This window comes from Syngnathus typhle, linkage group LG6 (genome assembly GCF_033458585.1).
Source record: "Syngnathus typhle isolate RoL2023-S1 ecotype Sweden linkage group LG6, RoL_Styp_1.0, whole genome shotgun sequence".
Taxonomy (NCBI): domain Eukaryota; kingdom Metazoa; phylum Chordata; class Actinopteri; order Syngnathiformes; family Syngnathidae; genus Syngnathus; species Syngnathus typhle.
In genome coordinates this window covers 18,774,727-18,795,352 of record NC_083743.1, presented here as the reverse complement: position 1 = coordinate 18,795,352, position 20,626 = coordinate 18,774,727, and the positions used below count along the sequence as shown (strand labels likewise).

The following is a 20,626-nucleotide window of genomic DNA, read 5'->3' as shown; positions in this document are numbered from 1 at the left end:
GCTGATGGATGAAGGCGTGGCTCACCTGTCAGATTTGACAGGTGAGTCACGCCCTCTGCTGTCAGTTCACCTCTCCAAAACACTGTTCCAGGTTGTAGAGAGCATGTAGGCTCCCTCGTCCCTGTTGATGGTCCTCGGGCCCCGCTTGCGGATCTCAATGGCCTCCCTGATCCAACGCTGATGTTTGTTTTCTTCAGTGCGGATGACTTTGGCCTTCTCCCAGTCCATGATGTGGTTTTCCCTTTTACAGTGGTCGGTGATGGCTGACTTGTAGTGTTCCTGCTGTGCTTGTAGTTTTATTGCTCTTGTTTGTCTTGTTGCTGTCTCATTCTCACATTCCTTCTTGTGTTCCATTTTTCTTGTGATGAAGTTCCTCCCTGTCTCCCCGATATATGATTTATTACATGATTTGCATGGAATCTCGTATATGGAATTGCATTTATTTTCCGGATTGACTCTGTCCTTTGGGTGGACCAGTATCTGACGGAGTGTTATATGTGGTTTGATAGGCGTGCTTATGTTGTATTTTTTCATTGCTCTTTTGATGCGTTCCGTAATTCCTCTCACATACGGCAACGTCACCATTCCGATGGGTTCCTGTTTCCTTGTTTGTTTCTTTCTTTGCTCCTGTGTTTTGTGTTTTTTGTTTTTTACCTGTTCTGCACCTTTGGTTATTGCCCATTGTGGATACTGACATTTTTTGAGTGCGTGTTGTATGTATTTTTCTTCCTGTGTTATGTCGTCCGGATCTGTGATTATTGTTGTACGTTCGTATAGTGTTCTGACTACTGACATTTTGTGTATAGTGGGATGTTCTGATGTCCAGAGGAGGTATTGGTCGGTGTGTGGGGGTTTTCTGTGTACTTTTGTTTTTATGTCACCATTGTCTGTGTGGTGTATGTTGATGTCTAAAAAGGCTATGGATCGAGCTGTTTCCTCTTCATGAGTGAATTTGATGTTACCCGTGGTGTCTATGGTGTTGTGATGGTCTGTGAGGTGTTGTGTATGTCCTGTTTTTGTTTTTTCCAGAATGTCGTCGACGTAACGTTTCCATCGAGTGGGTTTGTATGTGTCCGGGGCTGTTAAGAGTGCCTTCTGTTCTAAATCTTCCATAAAGAAATTGCACATGATGGCAGAAAGAGGGTCTCCCATGGGGAATCCCTCTTTTTGCCTGTATATTGTGTTTCTGTATTGGAAGTATGTGGAGGTAGCGATGAAATGAAGTAGTTGGGTGATGTCTTGTGCTGTTAGATTTGTCCGTTTCTTGAGTGTCTTGTCTGCTGATAGTCTGTTATGTACTATGTGTATGGTGGGTTTTGTGGGCGTTTTTGTGAAGAGTGAAATGATGTCGTGTGATATGAGCATGCTCTCTACAACCTGGAACAGTGTTTTGGAGAGGTGAACTGACAGCAGAGGGTGTGACTCACCTGTCAAATCTGACAGGTGAGCCACGCCTTCATCCATCAGCTGATAAAGACGCGTCACAACCACATCAGTGACACTCTGATGAAGGCGGAAGAATCCGCCGAAACATGTCAGGTAAATAAACCTAAAACAAATTGTTTGATATAGAAGAACCAGAGAATCAATTGAAAAAGAAAAAACAAGATGAACCTAGTACAACCAATAATAAAGTTATCCAATAACAATAACTTACAGCCGTTGATTCCGTGAGGATAAGGAGAGGAGAAAGATTTGTTTTTGACACAAGTAATGCTAGCGTCTCTACTCATCAGTTGTCAAGTCGCTTCAACAAAAACATGCGCAGCTTCCGGTGCATTTCAAAATACATTTCCGGTTTGCTTCCGAACGACAAATAACCATTGTGTATTCTTCTTTTCATAGAAAACAGTTCTTACGTCATTAAAACAATTCTGAGGGCAGAACACTCCCCGTCTGGCATGTAATGCCACTAACCTTTGAAACTACTTCCCTTTTTCTCAATCCACTTTTAATCCGCCTTTTCCATGAGAAGGACCACTTCAGAAATGGGCCGCAGGTAAGTCTTCGAGGTGCCATGGGATGATGTTTTCACCTCAACCTTTCGGACCCTTCCATCGCTGCTCTTGGAGGTGGATATGACCATAGCCATCGGCCACTCATTCCTTGGCACTTGAGTTTGCTTTAGCAGCACAATGTCCCCAGGTTGAAGGTCGCGGTGTGTCCTGTGCCATTTACGTCTTGGATGAAGAGTGCTCAGGTACTCACTTCTCCAACGGTTCCAGAATTCGTTCGCCAGCGCCTGCACTTGCCTCCACTAGCCTCCCAGAAAGTCTTTCCCGGCAAACTCGCCCGGAGGAGCAAGGCCTGGCTTTTGTGTCAGTAGCATGGAAGGAGACAGCAAGACTGAAGCAGAGGGGTCTAATGAAATAGGTACCAACGGCCTGGCATTGATTATCGCCGACACTTCCGCCATCAGCGTGCACAGGACCTCATGAGTCAGGCGAGTACGTTTGTTCTGCAGAAGCATGGAATAGAATATTCTTCGTGCCACACCAATCATGCGTTCCCACACACCTCCCATGTGTGAAGCGTGTGGTGGGTTGAACACCCACATGCAGTCTTTGCTGTGGAGATAATTGAAGATATTGTTCTGTTTTTCATGATAGGGCCTCATCCCTAGTTCTGCACTAGCAGCCACAAAATTCGTCCCTCTGTCTGACCTGAGCTGCTTTGCTGGGCCCCTGACGGCAAAGAATCTCCGTAGCGCATTTATGCAACTGGGAGTATCCATCGATTCAATAATTTCAATGTGTACTCCTCTGGTGCAGATGCATGTGAACAGAATGGCCCATCTTTTGCTTTCTGCCGCACCTCCACGAGTGCGTCGGGTCACCACTGTCCACGGTCCAAATACATCCAGCCCCACATAGCTGAAGGGTGGAGAGGTGTCGAGTCGCTCCGGAGGGAGGTCAGCCAATTTCTGCACTTCCCTCTCAGCTTACGGCATGTCACACAGTGATAGAGAACAGAGCTGACCAGCCTCTTTCCAGCGACAATCCATAGTCCAGCTGCCCTGATGGCTCCCTCTGTAAATTGTCGCCCCTGGTGCTTTACCTCTGCATGATGGTGTTCCACAAGCAGCCTGGTGACATGGTTTTGCTTCGGGAGGATGATTGGGTGTTTTATCTCTGAGTCGAGAGAAGCATGCCTGAGGCGCCCTCCGACCCGCAGCAGGCCCTCACACATGTAGGGGTCCAGGGTCAAGATCTGACTTGAGTTAGAGACTTCTCTGCGTGCTTTGAGAGCAGCGTATTCATCTGGATATGCATCTCTCTGGACAGTCTCTAGTATGAGTCTCTTGGCTGCTGCAAGCTCCTCAGGAGTGCGAGGTCCGCCGCACCGATGCCAGCCTTTGCATGCATGCTGCGGTGTGTCTGTTGAGTCTGAGGTGGCGATTGACTTGTGAAAACGCATCTGATGTATCAGAAAGGAAACTGCTCTCAGCAAGGAGCTCCTTTTTGGAAAAACGCTGGAATCTTGAAGAGGTAAGTGGCTTGGTTTCGATGTGCGTAAGTAAAGCTGTCACTTGCGGTCTGACCTCCACATCTTTCCCAGGCTCTATCAGATCGAACTAAATGTGCTTATCCAGCTTAGGAGTCTTGTGAAGAAAGTCGGGTCCTACGAACCACATTGTGTCCATCAGCTGTGATGCAGGTACTGACCTGGTGGCTAAGTCAACGGGGTTATGTTCCGACGGCACATAATGCCACTGCTCAGGAGAGGTTGTTTGGCGAATACGATGCACACGATTGTGCACGTACACAAAGAAGCGTCTTGAGTCGTTATAGATGTATCCAAGGACCACCTTGCTGTCGGAGTGGAATTTCACAGCGTCTGGTTTGTAGTCCAGTTCACTCAAGATCAACTCTGCCAGCTCAACAGCCAGGACGGCACCACAGAGCTCGAGTCGTGGGATCGTAGCCTCCGGCTGCGGTGACAGTCTAGCCTTCCCCATCACAAATCCCACTTTGCAATCGCCCTCCTTACTGACTGCTCTTAAGCAGGGCTGTGGACTCGGTTCGGACTCTGGGACTCGGAATCGGTCGGACTCTGTCATTTTTGCCGGACTCGGACTCGGTGGACTCGGTCAAAATCAGCACTGAGTCCACCGAGTCCGACAATGAAAAAAAAGAGGCAAGACGCAGCCAGAGAGTGTCAGGTTACAGTCAACGCGGTAGGAGTTGGAAGAAGCAGTAAAAACTCCACCAAACTCGTCGTAATGACCCGTGATATATGTTATATCCTTACTATTTTCCAGGTTCTTAGATAGCAAGAATAGGTCGGACAACGACGTGAATGATAACTGCTTTATTTCTTACTCACAATGGTTTCACTGGGCGTACCACAACAACACAGAATGCGCCCATCCCACTTCCGGGGGTTTTCTACTACGGAATATGAGTTAGCCCAAAATACACATGTCTTCCCCTCTTACAATGAACGTGCTATATGCACCTATAACTTGACATCTTCAAGATCTATCAATAACTACCATTAAACAATTATCATATATGGTCCAGACAATTATGACAATAATATTCCCATGAAACCTTAACTTTGGGTGAGCGTGGACTACCTCGAATTATACCGAATTATAGCGAAAAACTGATGTCGTACGGCGTCAGCACTATGTTGTTTTCAATAAAAACATGAAGAACTCACGTTTGCGTCAGTCAATTTAAATTTTATAAAGGATTATTCTCATTTGATGTCTTTAAATTCATCCGCGTTCTGCCATTGAAGCGGGGTGCATTCAAAAACCAGTCGTACAGACGGAAACGTTTTGTGATCAAATCTTTCATAACGAGAATGATTTGAGTGAAATGATTTGAATGAATAATTGAGACGAAATTTCAGTTCTGAAGGCTCCTTTTGTCCCAAGCAAAGTGACAGATGGTGGGGTGGGGGGATAAAAATTGTAAAATCAATTCACTCAAATCATTCTCGTTATGAAAGATTTGATCACAAAACGTGTGTGGCTTTTTCTTAAATGAACACGTTTGACATTGCTATCGTGTCAGCTTTTAATTATATTGCGTCATGTTAAAGCAAATTAATAAATGCAACAATATTAATTTGTTTTGAAAATACCTGAGTAATAAAATAAAATGGATGGATGGATGAATGATGATCACAATTAAGTATAAAGTCTCCTTTGTAATATATACTCCTTGTACCCTGTACCCAAAAAGAGGAGTTTCTTTGCATTGAGGTTTATGCAAAGAGCTCACGTAATTATATTGTTGCGTTTTGGTGGAGTGAATGAGTGTTCCGTCTGTACGACTGGTCTTTGAATGCACCCCGCTTCAATGGCAGAACGCGGATGGCATCAAATGAGAATAACCCTTTATAAAAATTAAAATTGACTGACGCAAACGTGAGGTCTTCATGTTTTTATTGAAAACAACATGCTGACACCGTACGACACGGGTTTTTCGCTTTCCAAATAAGGGGTCGTCACTAATTATTTGTGTTTAGATAAATGTCTGAGCTATAATGGTGTAATTAATGATTAAAACTTGAAAGTATCTGTTTATTGTATTCGTTTAAATGTTTAATAAAGACAAAACCATCCCAAAACTGTTGTAATTATTTAGATTTTGATCGAAATTAGCCTTGAATAAAGACTAAGCAGTCACATGAATTAACAGAAAAAATGGACAGCCGGACTCGGACTCATGGCCAAGAGGCCGGACTCGGTGCAAAAATCCGACCGAGTCCACAGCCCTGCTCTTAAGTATGCAACCACCCCTGTGGCCCAGTTAGATGCATCACAAAAAACACACAGTTCGGTGTACCTTGGCTCCGAGAGTGACATTGAAACATAGCAGCGGGGCACATGGAGGCTGCTCAGCTCTTTGAGTGATGATTCCCATGTTTCCCACATGCTCGCCTTTTCGTCAGGGAGTGGAGTGTCCCAATCCTGGACCCCACTGGACAGCTCTCGCAGCAGCAGCAGCCTGCCTTTGATGGTCACTGGGGCGGCCAGACCCAGTGGGTCGAAGACGCTGTTGACAACTGACAGCACCCTACGGCGAGTATAAGGCTTATCAGCAATGGCTACCTTAAAGGTGAGCATGTCTGTGTTAATGTCCCAGCATAAGCCTAGGCTCCTCTGCGGAGGGAGAGTATCATCATCCTCCCCCAGCTCTCTAATGCCAGAGGCCAGCTTTTCAGGTTTGAATGCTTTCATCACAGTGATACTGTTCGATGCTATTTTGTGCAGCTTCAAATTAGACTCGGCGAGTGAGGCACAGGTACGTTTCAGCAGGTCTATGGCAGCAGACTCTGTGGGCAGTGACACGAGTCCATCATCAACGTAGAAATGTCTATGCACAAAATGTGTTGTGTCATTGCCATACCTTGCTTCGCCTTTCTTAGCCGCACGTCGTAGTCCATAGATGGCTACTGCAGGCTATGGACTGTTGCCGAAGACGTGTACCCGCATGCGGTACTCTTGAACCTCTTTAGACAGGTCATTGTCTTTGTGCTACAGAAATCTGAGGTAATCTCTGTGCTCATGCCTCACCAGGAATCCATAAAACATCTGATGGATGTCCGCAGTGACAGCAATGAGATCTTTCCTGAAACGCAACAGCACGCCAAGCAGAGTGTTATTCAAGTCGGGCCCTGTAGCACTGAGTTGAGGGAGAGGCCGTTCAGTTGGGCGCTTGAGTCAAACCCGTATTTGCCCAGGCTTCTGGGGGTGGTACACACCAAAAAAGGGCAGGTACCAGCATTCTTTTGCGTCGTCAATGGATAAGGCAATCTCTGCATGGTTGTTTTCATAAAGCTTTTCCATGAAGGAGGAAAACTGCGCTTTCATCTCAGCGTTTCTTCTCAAAATGTGCCGTAGAGAGCTGAGACGAGACAGGGCTTGCGCTCTGTTATTTGGGAGCCGAGGGCGAGGCGACTTAAATGGTAGGGGAGTTACTCAGGTATTCCTTTCATCCTGAGCGACTTCTTTTTTCATTATTTTCAAGAATAATTCGTCTTCAAAGGACATGGCACACTTGTTGTCGCTGTCTGTTTGTTGGAAAACAGTCTGCCCGAGCTGATCCTCGACTGGCAATGCTTTCAACGTTTGTGTAGTGTGGCCATGCTTGTCCTCCCCGCCGTAGCATGGTCTCTCTTTCACACAGATGTTGTTTTGGCAAGGAACGAGAAGTGACGGACGTCCATTTTGAAGCACATGAGTTTTGAAGATGCTCAGGGTTGGCTTGTGGGCGTTGTCCAGGCAGACTTCGCCTATAATGACCCAGCCTAAGTCCAGGCGCTGGGCAAAGGTAGCGTTATGAGGACCATTGACTTGATCTCTCACTTTGTGTGCACGTATCATATCTCTCCCCAACAGGATCATCATGTCTGCATCAGGATCCAGCTTGGGGATGAGAGGAGCGAGATGTTTCAAGTGCGCGTGTGCGAGGGTTACCTCTGGAGTTGGAATCTCAAATTTGTTATTCATTATTTCATTGCACTCAATGAGAGGTGGAAGGTCTAGGCACACACCTCCGTTCACTGCTTCGATCTGAAAGCCCGCCGCCTTCCTGCCGACCATCTCTGTGGTGCCAGCGCAGGTCTTCATCAGGTAAGGGGAGATGCTGCTCTTGACTTTGAAAAGGTGGAACAATTCAGAGCGGGCCAGTGAGCGGTTGCTCTGATCGTCAAGTATGACATACATCTTGACAGAGCGATCTGGCTGTCCCCGAGAGAAGACTCGCACCAGGCACACCTTTGAGCATGAACGTGAGAGGTTGCCCTTGCCACAAACCTTCGTGCATCGAGACGTCACTTCGAGTGGGGAATTTCCTTGTGCCACTGTGTCCATTTGTGGAAGGGCCGATTGATCGAGAGGCAGAGAGGTGTCTGGGTGCATCGCAGAGCTGTGTCTTTGGCTGTCACACTCACCGCATTTCAATGATGCCTGACAATCCTTGGCAAGGTGGTTTGGAGCGCAGCATTTAAAGCAGCGTTTATTTTCTTTAAGAATGTCTTTTCTTTCCTGTAATGTTTTTGCATTTTTCTAATGGGTGTTTTTTCTTTTGCACAGGGCAATAACGAGCCGGGTCATTGTTTTCCTTTCCATCGTCCGTAGAGTTTAAGGTGTTTGCATCAGTGGTACTAAACACGTCTGTTTTGCGCACAGATACAGCAGTCTTAAATTCACTTGGCTTGAATGGAGCTCTCTCACCTTTGCCGTACGGCTGGCTACTGATGGAGAGGCTGAAGTTTGGGTCATTTCGAGCCTTGGCTTGGCCATACACAAAGTCCACAAAAAACGAAAAGGGAGGGAAAGATGTTCTGTAGCGCTCCTTGTACTTTGAGCCTACACCGAGCCATTTCTCCTGCAGGCCTGGAGGTAACTTCTCCACGATAGGCTTTATCCCACGAGGCGTGTCGAGGTATGCAAGGCCAGGAAGATATCCATCGTTTTTGGCTACTAATAGCTCCATGAGGAGATCACTGAGCAATCTTAGCTTCGTGTTGTCTCTAGCAGAGAGACGGGGAAAATCGTCCACTCTTTTAAACAGGGCATTTCCAATTATTTCTGGTGCGCCATAGCATTCATGCAGTCTATCCCAGGACAGTTGTAGAGCAGCTTTGGTCTTGGTGACGTAAACAGCACGGATCCTCTTTACATGTTCAGACGAGTCCTTACCGAGCCACTTCACCAAGAGGTCCAGCTCCTCACTGTATGATGAACCTAAGCCTTGTGTTGCATTTAGGAATGAGGACTGCCATGCCCTAAAATTCTCTGGCATGTCATCAAATTTTGTGAGGCCAGGAGTCACTAATTCTCTGCGAGCAAGAAACTTGGCAAAGTCTATCATGTGTGGAGGGCTGGCATGAGGAGGAGAATACTGACCTTGTTGCATATGTGGAATGTCAGGTAGCTTTGGGGCAGATGTGTGCCTTGCTGCATGTGAAGGCTGAGTCGGGGTTCCGATGTCACTCTGAAGAGGCCTGAAGTTATCACGCAAAGGCCTGAAGTCATCCATGCGTGGTGGTGTCGTAGGTATGGGTGATGACTGTCGCAGGAGGCTGTACTCACAAGGTCTGACTGCACCATGAAATGGGGGGCCATAATACGTCGTGTTGATTGCCTCTTGGAACTGCTCCTTTTCCTCACGTTCCTCATTCATTGATGGTCTGCAGACGTTGTGTGAGGACCTCTCCTCAGCTGCCGCAGGTGGTGGACTATGTGTGGTTTTGTGGCGCCAGACTCCACTGTAGGCTACAAGGGACTGCGCGTTGAGCTGTGTTTGGCTTTGCACATAATCTTCAGTGCGTTTTTGAGCCACGTGCACTGGCAAATAACTTTTTATGCTTAGCACATCTTCATTTTCTATAGCTGCAGCTGCTTCCAATACTTCTGCCCTCACCTGTGCCACTTCTGCTTCCTTTTCAATTTCTAATTCTTCTAAATCTATGTCTAGCCTAGCTCGTTGCCTTTTAATTTCCAACTGCTTCCTTGAATAGGCTACCTTGGTTGCCGCTGCTTCAGCCGAAGCTCTGGCTCTGGTAGCTGCCTCCAGAACGGAATTGTAGGATGACGAGCGCTTGGAGTTAGCACTAGCTCTCGATCGAATGTGGACTGATGACTTGGATGATGAAGGTCGACGTGAATTCTCTTCAGAGTCTACCGTCTCCGCGACGATAACACTGGATACATCTTTGGCGGCCATGTTTGAATCTTTCATTGTTTCCTCAAATCGCTGCACCGCGGCTTTCCACTTCACCGCGGCTTTTCACTTTATACTACGGCTTTTCACTGTACTGATCTCCCTGTGCGTTATGTACTTCGTGTACGTTGTCACAGTTCATCAGCCAGCCAAACTCATGTATAGAACACGTGAGCCAGGATTCAGAGCGTCTTGCTCCCTTTATTTCTGTTCAGCGTTAAACACAACGAGTGAAACTGCAAGTAAAACAACAGTTTCTATTATGAATATTCTTATCTTATAAACAATAATAAAGTTATCCAATAACAATAACTTACAGCCGTTGATTCCGTGAGGATAAGGAGAGGAGAAAGATTCGTTTTTGACACAAGTAATGCTAACGTCTCTACTCATCAGTTGTCAACTCGCTTCAACAAAAACATGCGCAGCTTCCGGTGCATTTCAAAATGCAATAAGGGGATATGGACTCTCCTAAACCACATTATTAGAGAAGGTACCGAACAACATAAATTACCTAAATATTTTGTTATAAATGATACTGAAAATTATAATATGGAAGAAGTGGCAAACAGTTTTAATCAGTTCTTTGTAAATGTTGGGCCTCAAATAGCAAAAAACATACCGATGCCAGCGCCAGATGTTGGCAACACAGATAAATTAATAGAAAAGAATCCTCACTCAATGTTTTTGAAGGCAGTTGATGAAAATGAAATCATTAACATTGTGCAACAATGTAAAAATAAAACATCTACCGACTGCAATGGGATTGATATGATGTTAGTTAAGCAAATCATTGAGGGGATTTCAAAGCCACTTGTGTACATCTGTAACTTGTCATTTTTAACTGGTACATTCCCAAAGAAGATGAAAATTGCTAAGGTGATTCCTCTTTACAAAACTGGGAGCAAACACAACTTTACAAACTACAGACCTATCTCAATATTGCCACAACTCTCAAAAATATTGGAAAAGCTTTTCAACAGAAGAATGGATGGATTTTTGGAAAAACATAAATTATTTGCAGAGAACCAATATGGTTTTAAGAGTAAACAGATCAACAGCACAGGCATTAATGGAATCAATCGAGGAAATCACAGATGCAATAGACAACAAACAACATGCAGTAGGAGTTTTCATTGACCTCAAAAAAGCTTTTGACACAATTAATCATAATATACTTTTCAATAAATTAGAAAAATATGGGATAAGGGGATTAGTATTAGACTGGATAAAGGATTATCTGCGAGAACGGCAACAGTATGTAAAGTTGGGTAATCACTGTTCTGGATATCTGGAAATAGCTTGTGGTGTTCCACAAGGGTCAGTTTTAGGCCCTAAATTATTTATTTTGTATATAAATGACATGTGCAAAGTCTCTAAAGAACTAAAACTCGTCAACTTTGCAGATGACACAAATATTTTTTGTTCAGGTGATGACATCCAACAAGTGGAATCAATGCTGAATGAGGAAATGAAAAAAATAAAAATGTGGTTCGACTGGAACAAATTATCATTAAATGTAAGTAAGACCAAGTTTATGGTATTTGGCAAAGCGAATATAAAGATACGAATAGAAATAGATGGAAATGAAATTGAAAGGGTGCAGGAAAACAAATTTCTTGGGGTTATAATGGATGACAGGCTTAGTTGGAAGCCACACATCAAAAACATAAAGTCTAAAATTTCAAGAAGCATGGCTGTCATATACAAAGCAAAAGAATTACTGGATTATCATTCACTTCGTACACTTTATTGTTCTCTAGTCTTGCCCTATTTGCATTACTGTGCTGAGGTTTGGAGGAATACTTATAAAACTTCACTACAGCCACTTATCATTCAGCAGAAAAGAGCAATAAGGACTATTCATAAAGTCAACTACTTGGAACACACAAATCCACTTTTCATACAATCCAAACTATTGAAATTCACTGACATAGTATCTTATCAAACAGCAATCATCATGTATAGGGCAAAAGCAAAACAACTACCAGATAATATCCAAAACTTATTTAGGCATCGGGAGGGAGGTTATAAGTTAAGAGGGAATCACAACTTCAAAATCTTAAACATAAGAACAACCTTAAAAAGTTTCTGTATAACTATAACCGGGGTCAAACTATGGAACAATCTAAGTGAGGAACTCAAGCAAAGTCCAAATATCCACCAGTTTAAAAAATTTTATAAAAATATGTTGTTTAGCGGGTACAAAGGTTAAGAGTGCCAAAGGGCTACAGACAGGTAAAAATGAAACTGAACAATAAGTGTGCAAGTTTGTCTACTTGTGTTATATTGTAGAATTACAGTATAGTATGTTGAATCGTTGGTTTAATGGATGAAGTGAGAAAGGGGTAGGAATCTAAAAAGCTATGCTTCCTCCTACTCCTTTTCGAGCATTCTTTATTTTTATTTACTTATGTATTATTATTATTAATTAATTAATTTATTTAATGTATTTACTTCTATTTGTTGGTTTATTTTTTGTTTGTTTGTTTTGTATGGACTTATGTAGCACTTTAGAGTGTTATTTGTTTTTGTTTTTTTTGTTTTCTTTCTTTTTTGTATTGGATGTTCGAAATAAAGATATCAATCAATCAATCAATCAAAAAATACATTTCCGGTTTGCTTCCGAACGACAAATAACCATTGTGTATTCTTCTTTTCATAGAAAACAGTTCTTACGTCATGAAAACAATTCTGAGGGCAGAACAACGATATATATATTATATATCAAATAACTATTATATAAGCAATAACGTTATCAAACCCTCTGTGCACTCTAAATCATTAAATCCATCGATCAAATTCCTCGTCTTTTGTCTCTGAACAATGCCGCGCGTGCGCCCTGACGTCAGCCTCGTCGTTATTCCACAGATCTACTATACACCGTTTTTTTCCGTGTATAATGCGCGAAATTTAACTAATTTATTGTCCTAAAATCTGGGGTGCGCATTATACATGGGTACAATTTTTTTTTTTTTTTTTTTTTTAAGAAAATCATGGTACAACAAAACCAACAACAGGACTGACCGACAAAGACATCGAACAAAAAGACATTACCAAAGACAGGAACAGAAACCAAACAGATATCATGACAGTAACACATGCAATGATCCGACGGTGAGCGAGAGGCAGACAGGACTTAAATACAAAACACGTTACATTGATTGAGGTGACACAGGAAGGGAGGGGCGACGCAAACAGAAACTATGGCAACCTAGACACATAGCAAAACTGGGGACGAGACATGACAAATTTCCCTCGAAATAAAACTTGATATCACCTTTCTTCTTGTTTGTTGTCAATCGCGCATTGCATTCAGCCATCCTGCCCAACACACTTAGTCAGTAAAATTCCTAATTGACGACACATCGTTTGATGCGATGGTGCAATCCTTGATGGTGTGTTATTGTCAATTTTTTTTTTTTAAATCTCCATCGCGGACCGGACGTCATACTGAGGCAGTATAACTGCGCATGCGCACTATGGATCCGATGCGCAGAACGGATGCGCAAGACACGTCAGCTATATAAAGAGCGAGAGTTGTTTTCTTCCTATTAGTTTCAATTCACAGTTTAATTAGCAGTTTCAATCAGCAAATAACAAAATGCGTGTTACAGGTAATATTTTATTTCACAACACTTTGCCTTGTTCCTTTCGTCTCTGCTGTTCACTTCAAACATGCTCCATACGAACGCAATGCTCTCGTATCAGACGCTTGCTCGATCACCTGCTCGTTTGCTGTCACAATGTACCCTACACAAATCCGAAACATTTGTTGCGGCTCCGAGTCACGACGAGGGGCAAGTTTTGGTTTCCAAGGGTGTTTTTATTGTTCTTCAACATCTCTCCCATACAGAGCCGCCTTTTTCACGTCCGCACTGATCGCGGTGGTGCCTTTACGGGCAGTCGGAGAAATCAACGTCAACAAAAAAAATTACATCCGGCCTAGTTAAGACCATACCAAAGACTATAAAAATGGGACCCATTGCCTCCCTGCGTGTGTGACGATCATTGGGACTTAAAAAAAAAAAAAAAAATTAAAAAAAATATATATTAAAAAAATTGGGTGGATATTATACATGGGTACAGGCTTTTTTCCAGCATCAACATGCCATTTTTAGGGTGCGTATTATACATAGGGGCGCATTATACACGGAAAAAAACGGTAACTATATTGTAGCGTTAACCAAGTTCAAGGAAAAACGTGGGTTTGGTAAACGGCTCTTTATTTAACAAAACAAACTTCCAGACGTGTGGCGGCGTAGACTTCCAGCCACGGAAGTGGAAGAGAGCTTCATAGAATAGGACCGGGCGTCCGTGAAAGCCATGACCGAGCCCCATCCACCGTCCCCGGACAGCCACCCGGCCGAGCGCCGGCCCTCGACTTCCATCCACGGAGGTGAAAGACAGCTCGGTAGAGTAGGACCGGGCGTGCGTAAAAGCATTGTCCGAGCCCCATCCACCATCCCTGGACAGCCACCCGGCCGAGCTCCGGCCCCCGACTTCAATCCACGGAAGTGAAAGAGAGCTCCGTCGAGTCAATCTTTGTCCTTTATGTAAACAACCGCCACGCCGTGTCGTCGCGCTGCTGACGCGTCGCCGCGCTGCTGACGCGTCGTCGCGCTGCTGACGTGACGTCGCGCTGCTGACGTCACTTGAAATTCAAATTACAGTAATCCCTTGCTACATTGCGGTTCGTTCATCGCGGTTTCCCTTTTTTTTTTTGGAAAATTTTTGAAAAAAAAACACAAGTCGCTCCTTAGTTAGAGCCATATCTAGTCTTGCACCCAAACCCAGCACATTTCTAGATTCAACCGGGTTGCATCCTCTGTCTGCGCTGGCTGGCACTGTGGCAGATGATCTAAAAAATTTAATTCTTGTGGCAAAACAGATGTTGCTCAAGAAATGTCCAAATGAAACAGAACTATCCACTGTCTGTAAACACCTACAGGAGTACAAGGAAGCTTTTCCTGAGTTGCATAAATTGTATGTAACAGCCCTGGTAATTGGTGTGTCTTCAGCATCGTGTGAGCGTTCCTTGTCCACATTGTCGCGGGTCCTAACCCCTTATCGTCGCACCATGTTACACAAGCGAAAGATAAATTTGGTCATCTTAGCGGTCCATAACGAGTAACTTGGATATGGATGGATTTGTGAGAGTTTTTGCACAAAGAAATAGGAGACTGGTGTTGTAGAGTGGAGTGGGGCGAAAAAATAGTGAGAAAGGAGGAGGTTTTAGTTATTAAGTTGCTAATAAAAAAAATACATTAAAAAAAGTTATGTGTTATATGTTCTGCTCTGTAACTGTTATGTTGTACAAATTAGTTCCCGAACTATTTTGTTGTCGAGTGGAGTGGGGAGAAAAAATAATGAGAAAGGAGGAGATTTTAGTTAAGCTGCTAATAAAAAAAAAAACGTTAAAAAAAAATAAGAAAAAAAATGTATGTTAAATGTTCTGTTCTGTAACTGTTGTGTTGTACAAATCAGTTCCCTATTTTGAGTTATTAGCTAATAAATAAAAAATTATAAATGTTTCTGGTTTTATAAATTAGTTTGAGAACTTGATGTTTGATGATTTTATTTTCATAAGACTTCCTTTCAGTTTTGTAAATATAGATGATAGTGACAAGTCTTTCCTTTTAGCTTGAAATGGTTTTGAGAATTAGGCCATCCAGTTAAGATGAATGTTATGTTGTTGAAAATGGTTATTGCTTGGTGGTTGAAATCTGGATGAAGGGTATTTTATTTTACTTTTCATTTATTTATTTCATTTATTTTTCGCTGCCTCATTTTGCATAAAAAAACAGCACAATTGGTTTTATTCATTTTTGTTTTGTAGGTTAAAAAGTTTAATATATTGTGCTCCTGAGTTAATGTTGCTGATTACTTTGAACTGAATATTATTTATTGCTGTTATATAATTTAATATTATATATGTTTATTATTATTTTATCATATTTTTTCCAGCATAAAATGGCAGTTGGTCAAGAATGTTTATTGTTTGAATAATTATAATTTATTTTCTAATTTCAAGTAAAGTGATGCACTTTGAATCTGTTCTGTTACAGACTAAAAAAACAATGTTATTAATAAAGTTATTCTTTATTGTAAGTTGATCTTTCTTTTTTATTTATTTTTTGTTTTCTTTAATGTTAATAAGGGTTAATATGAAGGGCGGGCGTGAAATGTTTTCTTCTCCCTAGGGGGGGCATCACAGATAGTAATTGAGAAGCACTGGGTTAAAGGGACCACAGCCACACATGCACATACATTTACCCATGACGTATAACAACTGGTAATATAATTTATAAAATAAAGAAATAACAAAACTTTACATTTGATAGCACACGAGAGCTGACATTCTCTGAATGAGAAATGAAAAACTTGAACATTTAATTGGAAAATGTTTCTGCAGGTTTGGGTTGGCACTGTTGGTGTAGGACCTCAAGGTAGAAAGCTCTGTGCCACCTTTCAACATGCTGAAACATATGCCTTCCAGGATGAAGTTGGTGCCCTGCTACTGAATGTCTGCAAAGTTGTGCCCAAGGGTGTGCTTTGCTTCTTGCCTTCCTACAAGGTAAATATGTACACATATCAATTTAAAAGAAAAAATCTGCGAAGTGTATTTGGCCTCGGGTGACGTACAACATTTCTGCATTGTGAGCACGGCAACTGTTATAAGGCTGGCTAAAAGTGAGCCATGATTTCAATGTCAGTCTCACGTTTTTGACTTCATATTTCTGGGAATGTCACGGTGGTTGCTGTGTGTTCATTTGAAGCCTTTTTGTCCTGTTTGATTTCTTGGATCTTATTTGGATTAATAACACGAATGAATGACTCGGTTACGGATTCGACACTAGGAAACAAATACGGACATTAACTAATAATTGGAGATTCTGAATTTAAGAGATTTGGTCGGGTAAGTATTGAGGAGCTAGTTGGCGTAACTGTAACAGATTATTATTACTGTATTTTTCGGACTAAAATTCGCTCCGGAGTATAAATCGCATTTTGGGGGAAATTTCTTCGACAAGATCCAACACCAATAACAAACATGAACGAGCCAGAACAGGCTAAACGATAGGTATGCTAACGTGACATAAAGACAAACAAAGAGCTGAGAATGGGCCTGACGTAACATTCAGAGTTATTCAAAAAACTATAACATAAATAACACGTTTATAAAACCATCTGTGTCACTCCAATTCATTAAATCCACCAATCGTCCTTTATGTCAACAATGGGTGCGCGCCGCTGACGGCGCTTGCACTTCAAAATATTCCACAGGTCCATATAACGATATATAAATTATATACAAAATAACTATTATATAAGCAATATGTGTGTATCTGTGTCACTGCAAATCATTAAATCCATTGATCAAATTCCTCGTCCATTGTCAACAACGCCGCGCGTGCGCCCTGATGTCAGCCTTTTCGTTATTCCACAGATCTAGTGTATAACTATATTGTAGCGTTAAAAAAGTACAAGGAAAGACTTGTGTTTGGTAACCGGCTCTTTATTTAATAGAACAAGAGTTCAACGAGCCAACAACTACTGAACTGTAACGATAAAAACATATACAAGTTCAAAGTCAAAGTCAAAGTCTGCTTTATTGTCAATTTCTTCACATGCCAAGACACACAAATAAATTGAAATTACATTCCCACTATCCCACGGTGACAAGACATAGTACACAATATACATACAAGTAAACAACACAAAAAATAAAAACAAAAAGGCACAAACAATGAATAAATAAGAGTGATTAATAAATAATAAATAAATAAACAAATGACACAATAAATAAGAGGAGCAAAAACGGAGCAGGTGTGCATACTGCTGTATTGTCTGACAGTCAGAATATAGCGCAAAAGTACAGGACGCTATGCAGAAGGGGGGAGAGAGTTCAGGATCCTAACAGCCTGGAGTATGAAGCTGTTGGTGAGTCTGGTGGTGCGGGAGCGCAGGCTCCTGTACCTTTTCCCAGAGGGCAGAGGATCAAAGAAAGAGTGAGCGGGAGGAAGTACAGGCGGCGCTGGGCCTGCTTTGCCAGTGATGCGGTGTTGGTGGACCAGGAGAGATCCTCACTGATGTGCACCCCCAGGAACCTGGTGCTGCTACACAAAATAAAATATATCAAATAACTATAACATAAATAGTTAACCGCCACACGGCCCCAAGCACCGGCGTCGACTTCCAGGCGTGTGGCGGGGTGGACTTCCATCCCCGGAGGTGGCACTTCCAGCCACGGAGGTGGAAGACAGCTCCATAGAATAGGACCGGGCGTGCGTAAAAGCTATGTCCGAACCCCATCCACCGTCCCCGGACAGCCACCCGGCCGAGCGCCGGCCCCCGACTTCCATCCACGGAGCTGAAAGAGAGCTCCGTAGAGTAGGACCGATCGTGCGTAGAAGCCATAATAGTTTTTCAAACCTTCTGTGTCACTCTAAATCATTAAATCCTTCAAACTCTTCATCCTCCGTGTCACTTAAAAACAAAGCCGCTAATGATGCTGGTAGTACGTGGGGCCCTTCGTCAGTTTCGTCATCCCGTGATCAAATATTTGTCCTTTAGGTAAACAACCGCCGCGCCGCGCTGCTGACATCACTTGAAATTAAAATTACAGTAATCCCTTGCTACATCCCGGTTTCACTTTTTTTTTTTTTTAATCTTGAAAATGTATGAAAAAATTCACATATAAGTCACTCCTCAGTATAAGTCGCCCCCCCACCCAAACTATGAAAAAAACACAATTTATAGTCTGGAAAATACGGTATTATTATTATCATTATTCATTGTAATAATTATTATTATTACCGTAATTCCCGGACTATACGACACTACTTTTTGCACATGCATTGAACCCTGCGGTTTATAGTCCGGTGCGGCTTATCTATGGATTTTTCATGATTTTTATGATATTGTAAAATGATTTGTTTTGGTTAAACAAGGTAATAGAAATGATGACATTTCATGTAAAACACCTGCACCTTATAGTCCAGTACATCTTATATATGAACAAAACAGGACTTTCCCCTCATTCTAGCTGGTGCGGTTTATAGTCCAGAATTTACAGTCAGTTCATCATCTTTGACAAGCTTTTGTTTTCGAATGGTAAAATACTGCTAATGCCATGTTTATTTTTTGAGTCCACAATTTGATGCGCTGTGCTTTTATTTTGGTGGTCTTCGGTAGTTCAGAAAGTGCTGACCCTCTACCGGTGTTTTGACTGTTGCAAGACACTGCCAGAAAAAAAGAAAAATAGGTTGCGATCTGAAAGTGTTGAAAGTTACCTTTTTTTTAGTTATTTTTAAAGTTTTTTAAAGTTACTTTTTACTGCTGTCAGACGTAACGGACTTATATGGACGCCAGCACCCGGCTGGAATGGGGAAAAGGTATTTGTTTTTAATTTCTTTCATTATTTTTTTTTAAAGGTCCTTGTGGAAGGTAGCGCCAAAATGCTGCCGAAAATAAGGCGGATGTTGTCGCATCACTGCTGCCCGTTAGTTAGGTTTACAGAGGCAAGCTGATTTCCGTACTCACAACTTAACTAATTTTGCCTTGAGATGTGCCAAAAGATGCTGTCGCAGTAGGCGGGCGAATGCTCGCAGGTTGCCGAGGTTGATACCCCCCTAAATTGCTCCAGAGTACAAGTCGCACCTGCCATAAAATGCATAATAAAGAAGGGAAAGACGCACTGGAGTATAAGTCGCATTTGGGGGCAAATTTATTTCAACACCAAAAACAGACAAAATAAAAATAAAGCTGGATAATTGTATGATATGCTAATGTTACATGACAAACCTTGGTATGTTAACATAACATATTAAGAGTTATTCAGATAACTATAGAATAAATAACACGCAAACATGTTAACTAAACCACCCTTGTCACTCCAAATCACTAAATCCAATGAAATTGTTATCCTCTGTGTCACTTTTAAACAACTCCGCTAACTCCGGAGGTAGAAGTTGCGGCACTTTCTTTTCTACGTCACTTAACGTCAGACTTGTCAGTTGCCAACACAGGCCTCGAGTGCCCTCTTGGGGTTTAGTGTGAAAATAACATAACACATTATGTTATAATGTGTTAATAATTTCACACATAAATTGCTCCAGAGTATTTGTCACACCCTATGAAAAAATACTGTGATTTATAGTCCGGAAAATACGGTAACTAGAAAGTGTGTTTTTTTTCCCCTCTGTAATATTGCTAAGATCCTATCCTTTCAACCCGTGATACGGAAATTATTATACATGCGTTTGTTACTTTGCGCCTTGAGCACTTCAATGTTTTGTTCTTTGATCTTCCTAGGTCTATTATTAAAAGTCTACAGTTGGTACAAAATTCTGCAGCTAGACTGCTCACAAGAAAGAGAAAGTTTGATCATATTGCCCCGGCACTAGTGGCACACTGGTTCATAAACGTCTTGCGGATATTGGAACAATATATTTACCATTTTTTTCCATGTGTAATGCGCCCCCATGTATAATACGCACCCTAAAAATGGCATGTCAATGCTGGAAAAAAGCCTGTACCCATGTATAATACGCACCCAAATTTTGACTCCTACTTAAGTCCGTAAACGTAAAATTATTTCAGAAAAAAGATCATCTTTGAGAACAACCGGTTGTTATTCTGCCGGTCAGTATCACTGCGCATGCGCTAGCAAACTCGATAGCGAAGAAATGTTTCGGATTTGTGTCGGGTACATTGTGACAGCAAACGAGCAGGTGATCGAGCAAGCGTCTGATACGAGAGCATTGTGTTCGTATGGAGCGTGTTTGAAGTGAACAGCAGAGAAGAAAGGAACAAGGCAAAGTGTTGTGAAATAAAATATTACCTGTAATACGCATTTAGGTAGAGAACTGAACTCTCGCTCTTTAAATAGCTGACGTGTCTTGCGCATCCGTTCTGCGCATCTGTAATGGCGGCCT

The 20,626-nt window shown here is 42.3% G+C and overlaps 1 protein-coding gene across 5 annotated transcripts in view; it reads left to right on the top strand.

Moving 5' to 3' along the window:
- The window catches only part of brip1 (BRCA1 interacting helicase 1), a 189,684-nt gene that overhangs the window by 75,911 nt on the left and 93,147 nt on the right, over nt 1–20,626 (top strand). For 4 of the 5 annotated variants that reach the window (XM_061280150.1, XM_061280153.1, XM_061280152.1 and 1 more), the window contains one exon: nt 16,102–16,263. The exons of the other annotated variant lie outside the window; for it this stretch is intronic. In XM_061280150.1, coding sequence (XP_061136134.1) covers nt 16,102–16,263 — 162 coding nt within the window. The remainder of the gene's footprint in view (nt 1–16,101; nt 16,264–20,626) is intronic. 5 annotated transcript variants of the gene reach the window in all.